General features: G+C 42.8%; 1 protein-coding gene across 5 annotated transcripts in view; it reads right to left on the bottom strand.

The window, feature by feature from the left end:
• Positions 1–14,120, bottom strand: part of LOC138322681 (protein qui-1-like) — a 116,935-nt gene that overhangs the window by 39,710 nt on the left and 63,105 nt on the right. For all 5 annotated transcript variants that reach the window (XM_069266714.1, XM_069266712.1, XM_069266711.1 and 2 more), the window contains exons 7-12: positions 13,927–14,001; positions 12,247–13,578; positions 11,514–11,819; positions 10,695–10,928; positions 2,437–2,694; positions 2,123–2,246 (exon numbers count right to left, since the gene is read on the bottom strand). In XM_069266714.1, the coding sequence (XP_069122815.1) occupies positions 2,123–2,246; positions 2,437–2,694; positions 10,695–10,928; positions 11,514–11,819; positions 12,247–13,578; positions 13,927–14,001 (2,329 nt within the window). The remainder of the gene's footprint in view (positions 1–2,122; positions 2,247–2,436; positions 2,695–10,694; positions 10,929–11,513; positions 11,820–12,246; positions 13,579–13,926; positions 14,002–14,120) is intronic.

Raw genomic sequence — 14,120 nt, 5'->3', positions numbered from 1 at the left:
TAGTGCCTTTATTTTCTCACCGACTAGCGTACGAAGTTTTAAATCTGTCGTTTCCAGTTTACAGTCACTGAAATGTCTCTTATAGACGGACACAGGAACGATGGTAACTGGAGAACCGGTGTCCAGTTCCATAGCGATTACTTTACCGTTCACTTCCGGTTTTACCCATATGACGTCACTGTCGAGGTTCTTTACCGTGAATGTTAAACTTCCAAGTAGACTGTCATCATCACTGCCATCGTGATCTAGAGAGTACACCTTCCCCTTTTTATTTCCAGAATTAGACTTCTTTTCTGTGTTTCGGCAGGCTCTCTGTATGTGTCCTTTTTCTTTACAAGCGTTGCACGAGTAGTCCTTGTAGAAACATTCCTCCGCACTATGATTTTTTCCGTTGCACCGAAAACATGGTTTCTGTGATTTCTTTTCATTCTTTAAGCCGCTTTGTTGAGTTTTTTTTTTCATTTTCTTGTTTGGGTTAACCTTGTTTATTTTGTTTACAATGTTTCGTGACTTTTCCCTCTGAAGTTCCACAGCATCTCGGGATGCAGTTTCCATTGCAATTGCAATATCTAACGCGTTTTTATAGGTCAGATTATCTTCAGACAGCAGTTTCTTTTGTATATTGTCATTACGTAGACCACACACTAATCTGTCTCTCAAAGTCTCATCCAAAGACTGTCCAAACCCACAATGCTCACTTAATTTTCGTATGGCTGCATTGAATTCTCTGATCGACTCACCCGACTTCTGGTATCTCTTGTGAAACCTAAAACGCTCGGCTATCTGTAGCGGTTCAGGGTTAAAATGTCCATTTAAGACGCCGACCAAATCTACATACGATTTATCACCCGGTAAATCTGGTGCAACCAAGTCATGCAGGATGGAATATGGTTTCCCGCCAATAACACTCAACAACACCGGAACTTTTTTTCCATTTGGCACCTCATTTGCCTTAAAAAATTGTTCCAGACGTTCCTGATAACACTTCCACGACTCGACGGAATCGTCAAAGTTGTCGATTTTCCCCATGCGTCCAGCCATCCTCGTCGCCAGAATGTTATATCGTAGCTAAAACCCGTTTCTTGTAGCTTACAACACAACGTGACATCATCAGTGAGGTTTCCATCTTGTATTCAGTTTATTACAATGCGCATGCTCAGACATACAAGCGTGTAGTGATACAGATTAACAGACTTACTAAAGTCCGAGTTATACAAATAACACTGTGTACCGTATTTACTACACTTACCTGATGACGGCCGTACATTGTCTGACATTACGATGTGTACCCTTACCTGATGACGGCCGTACATTGTCTGACATTACGATGTGTACCCTTACCTGATGACGGCCGTACATTGTCTGACATTACGATGTGTACCCTTACCTGATGACGACCGTACATTGTCTGACATTACGATGTGTAACCTTACCTGATGACAGTCGTACATTGTCTGACATTACGATGTGTAAACTTACCTGATGACGACCGTACATTGTCTGACATTACGATGTGTAAACTTACCTGATGACGGCCGTACATTGTCTGACATTACGATGTGTACCCTTACCTGATGACGACCGTACATTGTCTGACATTACGATGTGTACCCTTACCTGATGACGACCGTTCATTGTCTGACATTACGTTGTGTAAAAATACCTGATGACAGCGTACATTGTCTGACATTACAATGTGTAACCTTACCTGATGACGACCGTACATTGTCTGACATTACGATGTGTACCCTTACCTGATGACGACCGTACATTGTCCGACATTACGATGTGTACCCTTACCTGATGACGACCGTACATTGTCCGACATTACGATGTGTACCCTTAACTGATGACGGCCGTACATTGTCTGACATAACGATGTGTAAACTTACTTGATGACGACCGTACATTGTCTGACATTACGATGTGTACCGTTACCTGATGACGACCGTACATTGTCTGACATTACGATGTGTAAACTTACCTGATGACGACCGTACATTGTCTGACATTACGATGTGTACCGTTACCTGATGACGACCGTACATTGTCTGACATAACGATTTGTAAACTTACCTGATGACGGCCGTACATTGTCTGACATTACGATGTGTAAACTTACCTGATGACGGCCGTACATTGTCCGGCATTAGTATCCCACACCCTGACCACACCCTCATCATCGCCACTGACAAAATCGCGCCCGCCTCGACACACATGAATGCACTTCACGGTACCTTTGTGACCTGAAGTTAGTAACACAAAACACTAAACTCTACCTTATTTTGTTGGCTGTCCTGTTATAATATTTATTTTTCCCCAATTAGCGCTGCAGGTTTTGTTTTTTTTTTTCATTTTAGTGCATATTTTTTTTTATTCTACGGAGAACTATTCATAATAATATTTTGTTTGTTTTTTTACGTTTTGAAAACTTACCTGAGAACGCCTTGACAATCTTGCCAGTGGATACATGGTAAAGTGCGATATCCTGTTGTCTGACAGTACATATCACATGTTGGCTACTAAACACTGTGGTTATCACCTTACAGCCCCACACTTCCGGTATGGTGGTGGCGAGGGGCACGAAGGGGCTGGGTAGCCACGTAGTTAGGGGGATCAACAGGGGCTGGCTATAGGCGTCACACCACTGCATACACTGGGTAACTAGGGGCTCGAGATAGTCGAGGTACTGTTCTGTAACATAGAATTACCACGATGTATAATAAAATTAACATTAATAACTAGGGGCTAGAGATAGTCGGGGTACTGTTCTGTAATATAGAATTACCACGATGTATAATTTAATTAACATTAATAACTATGGGCTAGAGATAGTCAGGGCACTGTTCTGTAATACAGATAAATTAACACCATACTTTATTCAATAGTACAAAATTAATCTGAAAACGGGAACACCAAACTGCATTACAATTATAAGTATGTATTTTGGCATAGCCAATTACAGACGACTTTACAAAAAATTACGCGATTTTCTATTGGTTGTTTCGTAATCTTGGATATGTTATTAGAAGACGTTATTTCAAATGATTAGACTTTTTGATTGTGAGTTGTTAAATCTGATATCCTTGGTGTTATGAGAAGATGGCGCCTGGTACCTGTGCGTTATGTTTCCAGATTCAGCAGATGAGATGTAATGAGAGCTATTAGTGTACACAGTTATGTATGTTTTGAGGCGTCGTAAGTGATGGCTTTAACTCCTACAAGTGCGGTGTTAGAGTGGTGTTGGGAGACTGTGGTATATTTTGAGGCGTCGTAAGTGATGGCTTTAACTCCTACAAGTGCGGTGTTAGAGTGGTGTTGGGAGACTGTGGTAATTTTGAGGCGTCTAAGTGATGGCTTTAACTCCTACAAGTGCGGTGTTAGAGTGGTGTTGGGAGACTGTGGTATATTTTGAGGCGTCGTAAGTGATGGCTTTAACTCCTACAAGTGCGGTGTTAGAGTGGTGTTGGGAGACTGTGGTATATTTTGAGGCGTCGTAAGTGATGGCTTTAACTCCTACAAGTGCGGTGTTAGAGTGGTGTTGGGAGACTGTGGTATATTTTGAGGCGTCGTAAGTGATGGCTTTAACTCCTACAAGTGCGGTGTTAGAGTGGTGTTGGGAGACTGTGGTATATTTTGAGGCGTCGTAAGTGATGGCTTTAACTCCTACAAGTGCGGTGTTAGAGTGGTGTTGGGAGACTGTGGTATATTTTGAGGCGTCGTAAGTGATGGCTTTAACTCCTACAAGTGCGGTGTTAGAGTGGTGTTGGGAGACTGTGGTATATTTTGAGGCGTCGTAAGTGATGGCTTTAACTCCTACAAGTGCGGTGTTAGAGTGGTGTTGGGAGACTGTGGTATATTTTGAGGCGTCGTAAGTGATGGCTTTAACTCCTACAAGTGCGGTGTTAGAGTGGTGTTGGGAGACTGTGGTATATTTTGAGGCGTCGTAAGTGATGGCTTTAACTCCTACAAGTGCGGTGTTAGAGTGGTGTTGGGAGACTGTGGTATATTTTGAGGCGTCGTAAGTGATGGCTTTAACTCCTACAAGTGCGGTGTTAGAGTGGTGTTGGGAGACTGTGGTATATTTTGAGGCGTCGTAAGTGATGGCTTTAACTCCTACAAGTGCGGTGTTAGAGTGGTGTTGGGAGACTGTGGTATATTTTGAGGCGTCGTAAGTGATGGCTTTAACTCCTACAAGTGCGGTGTTAGAGTGGTGTTGGGAGACTGTGGTATATTTTGAGGCGTCGTAAGTGATGGCTTTAACTCCTACAAGTGCGGTGTTAGAGTGGTGTTGGGAGACTGTGGTATATTTTGAGGCGTCGTAAGTGATGGCTTTAACTCCTACAAGTGCGGTGTTAGAGTGGTGTTGGGAGACTGTGGTATATTTTGAGGCGTCGTAAGTGATGGCTTTAACTCCTACAAGTGCGGTGTTAGAGTGGTGTTTGGGAGACTGTGGTATATTTTGAGGCGTCGTAAGTGATGGCTTTAACTCCTACAAGTGCGGTGTTAGAGTGGTGTTGGGAGACTGTGGTATATTTTGAGGCGTCGTAAGTGATGGCTTTAACTCCTACAAGTGCGGTGTTAGAGTGGTGTTGGGAGACTGTGGTATATTTTGAGGCGTCGTAAGTGATGGCTTTAACTCCTACAAGTGCGGTGTTAGAGTGGTGTTGGGAGACTGTGGTATATTTTGAGGCGTCGTAAGTGATGGCTTTAACTCCTACAAGTGCGGTGTTAGAGTGGTGTGTTGGGAGACTGTGGTATATTTTGAGGCGTCGTAAGTGATGGCTTTAACTCCTACAAGTGCGGTGTTAGAGTGGTGTTGGGAGACTGTGGTATATTTTGAGGCGTCGTAAGTGATGGCTTTAACTCCTACAAGTGCGGTGTTAGAGTGGTGTTGGGAGACTGTGGTATATTTTGAGGCGTCGTAAGTGATGGCTTTAACTCCTACAAGTGCGGTGTTAGAGTGGTGTTGGGAGACTGTGGTATATTTTGAGGCGTCGTAAGTGATGGCTTTAACTCCTACAAGTGCGGTGTTAGAGTGGTGTTGGGAGACTGTGGTATATTTTGAGGCGTCGTAAGTGATGGCTTTAACTCCTACAAGTGCGGTGTTAGAGTGGTGTTGGGAGACTGTGGTATATTTTGAGGCGTCGTAAGTGATGGCTTTAACTCCTACAAGTGCGGTGTTAGAGTGGTGTTGGGAGACTGTGGTATATTTTGAGGCGTCGTAAGTGATGGCTTTAACTCCTACAAGTGCGGTGTTAGAGTGGTGTTGTGTGGAGACTGTGGTATATTTTGAGGCGTCGTAAGTGATGGCTTTAACTCCTACAAGTGCGGTGTTAGAGTGGTGTTGGGAGACTGTGGTATATTTTGAGGCGTCGTAAGTGATGGCTTTAACTCTGTTTACTCTACAAGTGCGGTGTTAGAGTGGTGTTGGGAGACTGTGGTATATTTTGAGGCGTCGTAAGTGATGGCTTTAACTCCTACAAGTGCGGTGTTAGAGTGGTGTTGGGAGACTGTGGTATATTTTGAGGCGTCGTAAGTGATGGCTTTAACTCCTACAAGTGCGGTGTTAGAGTGGTGTTGGGAGACTGTGGTATATTTTGAGGCGTCGTAAGTGATGGCTTTAACTCCTACAAGTGCGGTGTTAGAGTGGTGTTGGGAGACTGTGGTATATTTTGAGGCGTCGTAAGTGATGGCTTTAACTCCTACAAGTGCGGTGTTAGAGTGGTGTTGGGAGACTGTGGTATATTTTGAGGCGTCGTAAGTGATGGCTTTAACTCCTACAAGTGCGGTGTTAGAGTGGTGTTGGGAGACTGTGGTATATTTTGAGGCGTCGTAAGTGATGGCTTTAACTCCTACAAGTGCGGTGTTAGAGTGGTGTTGGGAGACTGTGGTATATTTTGAGGCGTCGTAAGTGATGGCTTTAACTCCTACAAGTGCGGTGTTAGAGTGGTGTTGGGAGACTGTGGTATATTTTGAGGCGTCGTAAGTGATGGCTTTAACTCCTACAAGTGCGGTGTTAGAGTGGTGTTGGGAGACTGTGGTATATTTTGAGGCGTCGTAAGTGATGGCTTTAACTCCTACAAGTGCGGTGTTAGAGTGGTGTTGGGAGACTGTGGTATATTTTGAGGCGTCGTAAGTGATGGCTTTAACTCCTACAAGTGCGGTGTTAGAGTGGTGTTGGGAGACTGTGGTATGTTTTGAGGCGTCGTAAGTGATGGCTTTAACTCCTACAAGTGCGGTGTTAGAGTGGTGTTGGGAGACTGTGGTATATTTTGAGGCGTCGTAAGTGATGGCTTTAACTCCTACAAGTGCGGTGTTAGAGTGGTGTTGGGAGACTGTGGTATGTTTTGAGGCGTCGTAAGTGATGGCTTTAACTCCTACAAGTGCGGTGTTAGAGTGGTGTTGGGAGACTGTGGTATGTTTTGAGGCGTCGTAAGTGATGGCTTTAACTCCTACAAGTGCGGTGTTAGAGTGGTGTTGGGAGACTGTGGTATGTTTTGAGGCGTCGTAAGTGATGGCTTTAACTCCTACAAGTGCGGTGTTAGAGTGGTGTTGGGAGACTGTGGTATATTTTGAGGCGTCGTAAGTGATGGCTTTAACTCCTACAAGTGCGGTGTTAGAGTGGTGTTGGGAGACTGTGGTATGTTTTGAGGCGTCGTAAGTGATGGCTTTAACTCCTACAAGTGCGGTGTTAGAGTGGTGTTGGGAGACTGTGGTATATTTTGAGGCGTCGTAAGTGATGGCTTTAACTCCTACAAGTGCGGTGTTAGAGTGGTGTTGGGAGACTGTGGTATATTTTGAGGCGTCGTAAGTGATGGCTTTAACTCCTACAAGTGCGGTGTTAGAGTGGTGTTGGGAGACTGTGGTATATTTTGAGGCGTCGTAAGTGATGGCTTTAACTCCTACAAGTGCGGTGTTAGAGTGGTGTTGGGAGACTGTGGTATATTTTGAGGCGTCGTAAGTGATGGCTTTAACTCCTACAAGTGCGGTGTTAGAGTGGTGTTGGGAGACTGTGGTATATTTTGAGGCGTCGTAAGTGATGGCTTTAACTCCTACAAGTGCGGTGTTAGAGTGGTGTTGGGAGACTGTGGTATATTTTGAGGCGTCGTAAGTGATGGCTTTAACTCCTACAAGTGCGGTGTTAGAGTGGTGTTGGGAGACTGTGGTATATTTTGAGGCGTCGTAAGTGATGGCTTTAACTCCTACAAGTGCGGTGTTAGAGTGGTGTTGGGAGACTGTGGTATATTTTGAGGCGTCGTAAGTGATGGCTTCTAACTCCTACAAGTGCGGTGTTAGAGTGGTGTTGGGAGACTGTGGTATATTTTGAGGCGTCGTAAGTGATGGCTTTAACTCCTACAAGTGCGGTGTTAGAGTGGTGTTGGGAGACTGTGGTATATTTTGAGGCGTCGTAAGTGATGGCTTTAACTCCTACAAGTGCGGTGTTAGAGTGGTGTTGGGAGACTGTGGTATATTTTTGAGGCGTCGTAAGTGATGGCTTTAACTCCTACAAGTGCGGTGTTAGAGTGGTGTTGGGAGACTGTGGTATGTTTTGAGGCGTCGTAAGTGATGGCTTTAACTCCTACAAGTGCGGTGTTAGAGTGGTGTTGGGAGACTGTGGTATATTTTGAGGCGTCGTAAGTGATGGCTTTAACTCCTACAAGTGCGGTGTTAGAGTGGTGTTGGGAGACTGTGGTATATTTTGAGGCGTCGTAAGTGATGGCTTTAACTCCTACAAGTGCGGTGTTAGAGTGGTGTTGGGAGACTGTGGTATGTTTTGAGGCGTCGTAAGTGATGGCTTTAACTCCTACAAGTGCGGTGTTAGAGTGGTGTTGGGAGACTGTGGTATATTTTGAGGCGTCGTAAGTGATGGCTTTAACTCCTACAAGTGCGGTGTTAGAGTGGTGTTGGGAGACTGTGGTATATTTTGAGGCGTCGTAAGTGATGGCTTTAACTCCTACAAGTGCGGTGTTAGAGTGGTGTTGGGAGACTGTGGTATATTTTGAGGCGTCGTAAGTGATGGCTTTAACTCCTACAAGTGCGGTGTTAGAGTGGTGTTGGGAGACTGTGGTATATTTTGAGGCGTCGTAAGTGATGGCTTTAACTCCTACAAGTGCGGTGTTAGAGTGGTGTTGGGAGACTGTGGTATATTTTGAGGCGTCGTAAGTGATGGCTTTAACTCCTACAAGTGCGGTGTTAGAGTGGTGTTGGGAGACTGTGGTATATTTTGAGGCGTCGTAAGTGATGGCTTTAACTCCTACAAGTGCGGTGTTAGAGTGGTGTTGGGAGACTGTGGTATATTTTGAGGCGTCGTAAGTGATGGCTTTAACTCCTACAAGTGCGGTGTTAGAGTGGTGTTGGGAGACTGTGGTATATTTTGAGGCGTCGTAAGTGATGGCTTTAACTCCTATAAGTGCGGTGTTAGAGTGGTGTTGGGAGACTGTGGTATATTTTGAGGCGTCGTAAGTGATGGCTTTAACTCCTATAAGTGCGGTGTTAGAGTGGTGTTGGGAGACTGTGGTATGTTTTGAGGCGTCGTAAGTGATGGCTTTAACTCCTATAAGTGCGGTGTTAGAGTGGTGTTGGGAGACTGTGGTGTATTTTGAGGCGTCGTAAGTGATGGCTTTAACTCCTATAAGTGCGGTGTTAGAGTGGTGTTGGGAGACTGTGGTATGTTTTGAGGCGTCGTAAGTGATGGCTTTAACTCCTATAAGTGCGGTGTTAGAGTGGTGTTGGGAGACTGTGGTGTATTTTGAGGCGTCGTAAGTGATGGCTTTAACTCCTACAAGTGCGGTGTTAGAGTGGTGTTGGGAGACTGTGGTATGTTTTGAGGCGTCGTAAGTGATGGCTTTAACTCCTACAAGTGCGGTGTTAGAGTGGTGTTGGGAGACTGTGGTATATTTTGAGGCGTCGTAAGTGATGGCTTTAACTCCTACAAGTGCGGTGTTAGAGTGGTGTTGGGAGACTGTGGTGTATTTTGAGGCGTCGTAAGTGATGGCTTTAACTCCTATAAGTGCGGTGTTAGAGTGGTGTTGGGAGACTGTGGTATATTTTGAGGCGTCGTAAGTGATGGCTTTAACTCCTACAAGTGCGGTGTTAGAGTGGTGTTGGGAGACTGTGGTATATTTTGAGGCGTCGTAAGTGATGGCTTTAACTCCTACAAGTGCGGTGTTAGAGTGGTGTTGGGAGACTGTGGTATGTTCGTGTTGTGCCTCTATGTAATAACGGAACTTTTGCTCTTTTCACTGATGAATATAAACAGTAACAAGGACTATGCACTCCCCATCTGGCCACATTGCACCGACAACAGGTAAACATGTCGTCTCATTTTCTGAAAGTTCAGGTAGGGCGTTAGAATTTTACCTGGGCTCAGTTTCATGAACATCTCTTAAATTTAAAGATGCTCCACCGCCGACAGAGCATAAATGATATTCATCACTTGAACAGTATTTGGTAGTTAATCGTGTATATATATGTATAATTAGCACAAAAAATGTAATAAAATAATTCATTTTGCCTTTGGTGCATAAGCAATCAGTATTTCATTCCATATAGGATATAGTGACATGGAATTTTTTCGGGATGCAATTAATTATTTTTTATATTTTTAACTTAAAGTAAAATTAGAAGCTCAAACTTTTCAATGGTGGTAATGGTGTAAAGTAAGTAACTTTTTTAACTGAAGAAAAATACTAAATCATCTGCTCATGTTTTTGATAGTGAAAAAATAACGTTTGTCAGCGGTGGAGCATCTTTAAGGAATTCCTTAACTTAAAATTATCCACAGGAAAGCATTACAGATTTTAAGGTAGGCTCCTTAACTTAAGATTTTTTCCTTAACTTTTGTAATGCTTTTCTGTGGGAAAATTTAAGTTAAGGAATTCCTTAAAGTTAAAGAATGTTCATGAAACTGGGCCCAGCTGCCTTTATTGCATGATCGTAAAGGGCGACTAAATTTAGGATATTATCTTTTCTCTTCTTCCTAACTAACTTTTTTCTTCCTAACGTCTCCCTTGGCCTTCTGTTGAGCGCTCGCCCCTGGGAGGTAGGCTCTGTCCCTTAGCCGAGACACACCATTTTTAAAGTTTAAAAAAGTGGTAGTTTGTGCTCCTGCTTAGCGCTCAGAATAAATGGAGTAGGACGGCTGGTTTGCACGTTGTCAGATAAATGTGATCGGTTGGAGTGTGTTGCTTGGTTTCTTCGGCAACATGCTTCAGTGATATAGCACTATAAAAAGGACAACAGTTTCACTATACAAGATGACAGAATGCGAATATACCGCAGTTCCCAAAGCACTCGCCGCAGACTATATACCCGCTACACACCGCATACATGGAAGGCCATCCTTTTATAGCCCTCGATGTTAATAAGTTTAATCAAACAAACGAACCCTGAAAACCGAGCGCTAAGCATGACACTATAGACAATGGCGTGGCTCGACCAAGGGCTAACCACAGAAACAAACCCTCACCTCATGGCCAAAAGCGATACCTCCTTGTGAAGGGAGACATTATGATGAAAATGCCAGTTAGAAAGATCATAAAAGATAATATCCCAAATTTAGTCGCCTTTTACTATCTTGTAATGAGGAGAAGTCAATAACTGTGTTGTAAGATTGAGATTCGGAGGTATAATGTATATGAAGTGTGGAGACATTGATACCCAAATTTTCATGAAGATAATAAACTTGGTACCTGTAATATGCCGAATTCGACCGATGAGCTCGTTAGCTAACTGGAGATAGTCATCCGTCAGAATCGCCCGAGACATATTTAGTGTGTTGGAAATCATGAGGATATCTGCGTCTAGCAGATTAGAAGTGGTCAGTCGGAGGTTCTCCAGTAAGGTGTCAGCAGACTTAGAATGGGCCATAGACAGCATGTACTCAAAGTTACAGAAGGTCTTCTCCTTTAGCATTGGGATACTACCTGCTCAAAATAAAACCAAATCCCAATATATCTCGAAATTGGGAGGGAACATAAGCATACATAGTCTACTGGAAACGTACAAGAAGGACATACCTACCTGTGTTTCTCAGAGTAGCAAGCGGTCGCGGTAAAATCATTTGTATAACAACTTCAATATCTATTTTTTATTTTAGATTTAAAAACCTTTCAAATTGTATATTTTACGTTTATTGCATATGACATAATCACAGATTTATCAACAACGACATTAAACGGAAGAAATACAGAACCAGAATTAAGACTATACATAGAAAACAGTGCACAGAGAATTATCCTCCATATTCCAGGGGTTACTATCACTAGCGTTATATCCACTCCTGTACAATATCATAACAAAGACCCTTTGTGCGACAACAGGTGAGGCGGGTAGTTTGGTCTTGTGATCAAACGAATCAAAAAGGGGTACACCTGTACAGCTTTGAAGATGGATGAAGCTTTCCGTAAATCTACATACGATGTCTATGTAGGCCTGTGACTGGGTAGACGACTTAACGACAATGATAGCAACTCCTGGAGCATCAAGGATGACAGAGAACCAGAAAGTACCTGACTGTAACAGCTGGATCCAGAGCATGTCGATCCTTCGCTGGTTATACTGGTGTTCATTATAGAGTAAAGGTTGTGGACATACGTAGCGAGACGCCCCGTCAATCAGCTGTACGCCTCGTTCTTTGTCTACCAGGGGTTTTCCCCTCACCCATGTGTCCATAAAGATATCAGCTAGCTCCACTTGGGCCTTACAGATGTTGTCCACGTGACACAGGTACTTTTTCCGCATGATATCCTGGATACTCGGATGTGCCCAGCGAAGTAAGTACTTTCCGTGTATCAGGCGCGTGCACAGCAGACTCCCTGGAACAAACATAACTGACTAGTTCCTAACCCCATAATGATAACAATTATCACACACCTACTTAAATAGTGAAATACACATAGTAAATACCATAAGTAGCATTGTCAAACTAGGCAGTCCTCACCAACATAGGGTCAAAAACATAGTGGTCAATGGTTCCACTGGCAGTACAAGTGACTTTTAAATCTACGCGGATTTACACAGCTCGCAAACAATTTTCCCACATTTATATGAACTTAAGAAAGTGACATAAATGCTTCAATGTAGTGGTATTTGGCATTGCCACATTTTCGTATCCTGTTTTGGTTGCAGTTCGATTCTTTTAAAATTGATTTCAATAAGAAGTGATTAAAGTTACCGAATACGATGAAGAACCATAGAATGAATAACTGCTAAAAGAAATCACAATTGAAATAATACACGTACCTAATTCCTCTTTGACATGTAGCCACTTGTGAAACGGGAACCTGAGGTTTTTTGTCAGTTCTATGGGAATTGTATCCAACAGAACATCATTGTTACACGAAAGAACGTCCAGTATTTCCATCTCACTCAGTCCGTCCTTGGACAGCGTAATGTACCTACATATCGCACGGATTAGCTTGGCACCAAGACTTTGCTCCAACCTCATCAAACGCTTCATGATCAGTTCCTCCACCGATATAGGAAGAGCCAAGCCCTCCGGCACGTAATGTGAAGGCATTCTGACGGCTGTTTCCAGTAACAGGTTCGTCATCATTGGGCTGCAATTTGAGGGAAGCAGCTCCCGGAAGAAGTTTTCTTGTTCCTTCGACAGAGTTCGCATTTTTGATTTGAGACTGGTATGGATCATTGATTTGATTTCATTCTCTGTGCTGTCTGAGAACTCGATCATGTGGTCGGTTGCTGGTGCCTTGTCTTCGAGACGTTGTGTAGCCGGGGTCAGTGGACTTGAGTCATAACTAACAAAAAAGTGGACTTTGGGAGGAAGCTTACTGACCACCCAGTCTAGCATGACGAATGGGTCGGTCTCTAACATTGGCACTTTCATTCTATCAATACTATCCACTGCTATTACAATATGGCGCTTCCCTTTTGATATTCTATTCAGTAAGCCGTGAAAATAATTTCTTAATTTGCTCATGTTGTAAGATTTCAACGATACATTCTGTTGTAAGATTTGATTTAAATGGCTACAAATGGATCTGAGAATATTTTCACAGCAGGTTGAAGCGTCTGTCAGTCCGACAAACCTAGCGATGAGGACTGTGTCTTTCCCGAACATTTCTCTCGCTTTATAACATAACTTGGATACAAACATAGATTTGCCAGAATGTACAGCTCCTTTAATCATGATGGCGTAGTGTTCATTTTTCGCTCCGTATGTCAGCAGTTTATGTACGGTCGCTATATGGTGGTCCATGGCGGTACCGCACAGAGACTTGTTTAACGTTTTACAATGATGCAAATGGAGCAATGTTTCGTTGTAAAATAATTGGTCTATAGTTTTAAAACACTGTGTTTTGTTGATATAGCTTTCAGCTAATTCTTTAATTCTTGTTGCCGCAGCACCAGCGAAGTTGTCCATATATTCGGCATGGTCCTGGCAGTTTTGAGGCGTGATTCCCTCTTCTCTGAACTTAATGAGAAATTCAAACCTGTTAGAAGACGACACGGCTGCGTTGATCTGGTTCTGTAGTTCCTCATACCGCTGTCGTCTGGCATTGGGTTCTTTAGCACCGAACACGGGATGGGCTTTATTTTCGGTGTCAGGAGAATCTACAAATCATACCACGGAATCTTGCTGAATGGATATTTTTTTTTGAATTCTCATATTTGAAATTATACACATTCTACAAACAATAAGTGACTTAATTTTGACATTTCATAATTATGAAATTCAAATAAAACATTGACCCACGAGGAAACATCCTTGATGATTATAATTGCACGATATTCTTTTCCGGTCAATTAAAATACGTGTACTTTCATCTCTGCATTACCCTCTAATTGTAGGATCGTCATTAGGCATTAAATCAATAAAATAGATCCGATCGTATACTACTACACGATAATATATACCCTACCTTAGATTATAGAATTATACCATGTGATCTATCAACTTACTTTCTATTGTTCTCTCGATAAAAATACAATCCTCCGGAGACAAATGTATTGCCTTCTGTATCTGCTGTTCCAACCCTGGAATTAAGACACATAATGGACATGGAATAATACATCTCAATGATTAATAATAATTAACTATATATGTACAACAATGTAGTTTAAAGTCAGATGTTGAATATTAAATTGCTAATCGG

The sequence above is a fragment of the Argopecten irradians genome, chromosome 5, assembly GCF_041381155.1.
Source record: "Argopecten irradians isolate NY chromosome 5, Ai_NY, whole genome shotgun sequence".
NCBI lineage: Eukaryota > Metazoa > Mollusca > Bivalvia > Pectinida > Pectinidae > Argopecten > Argopecten irradians.
Note: the sequence above shows the minus strand (reverse complement) of the source record. Positions and strands in the feature narration are given on the sequence as shown.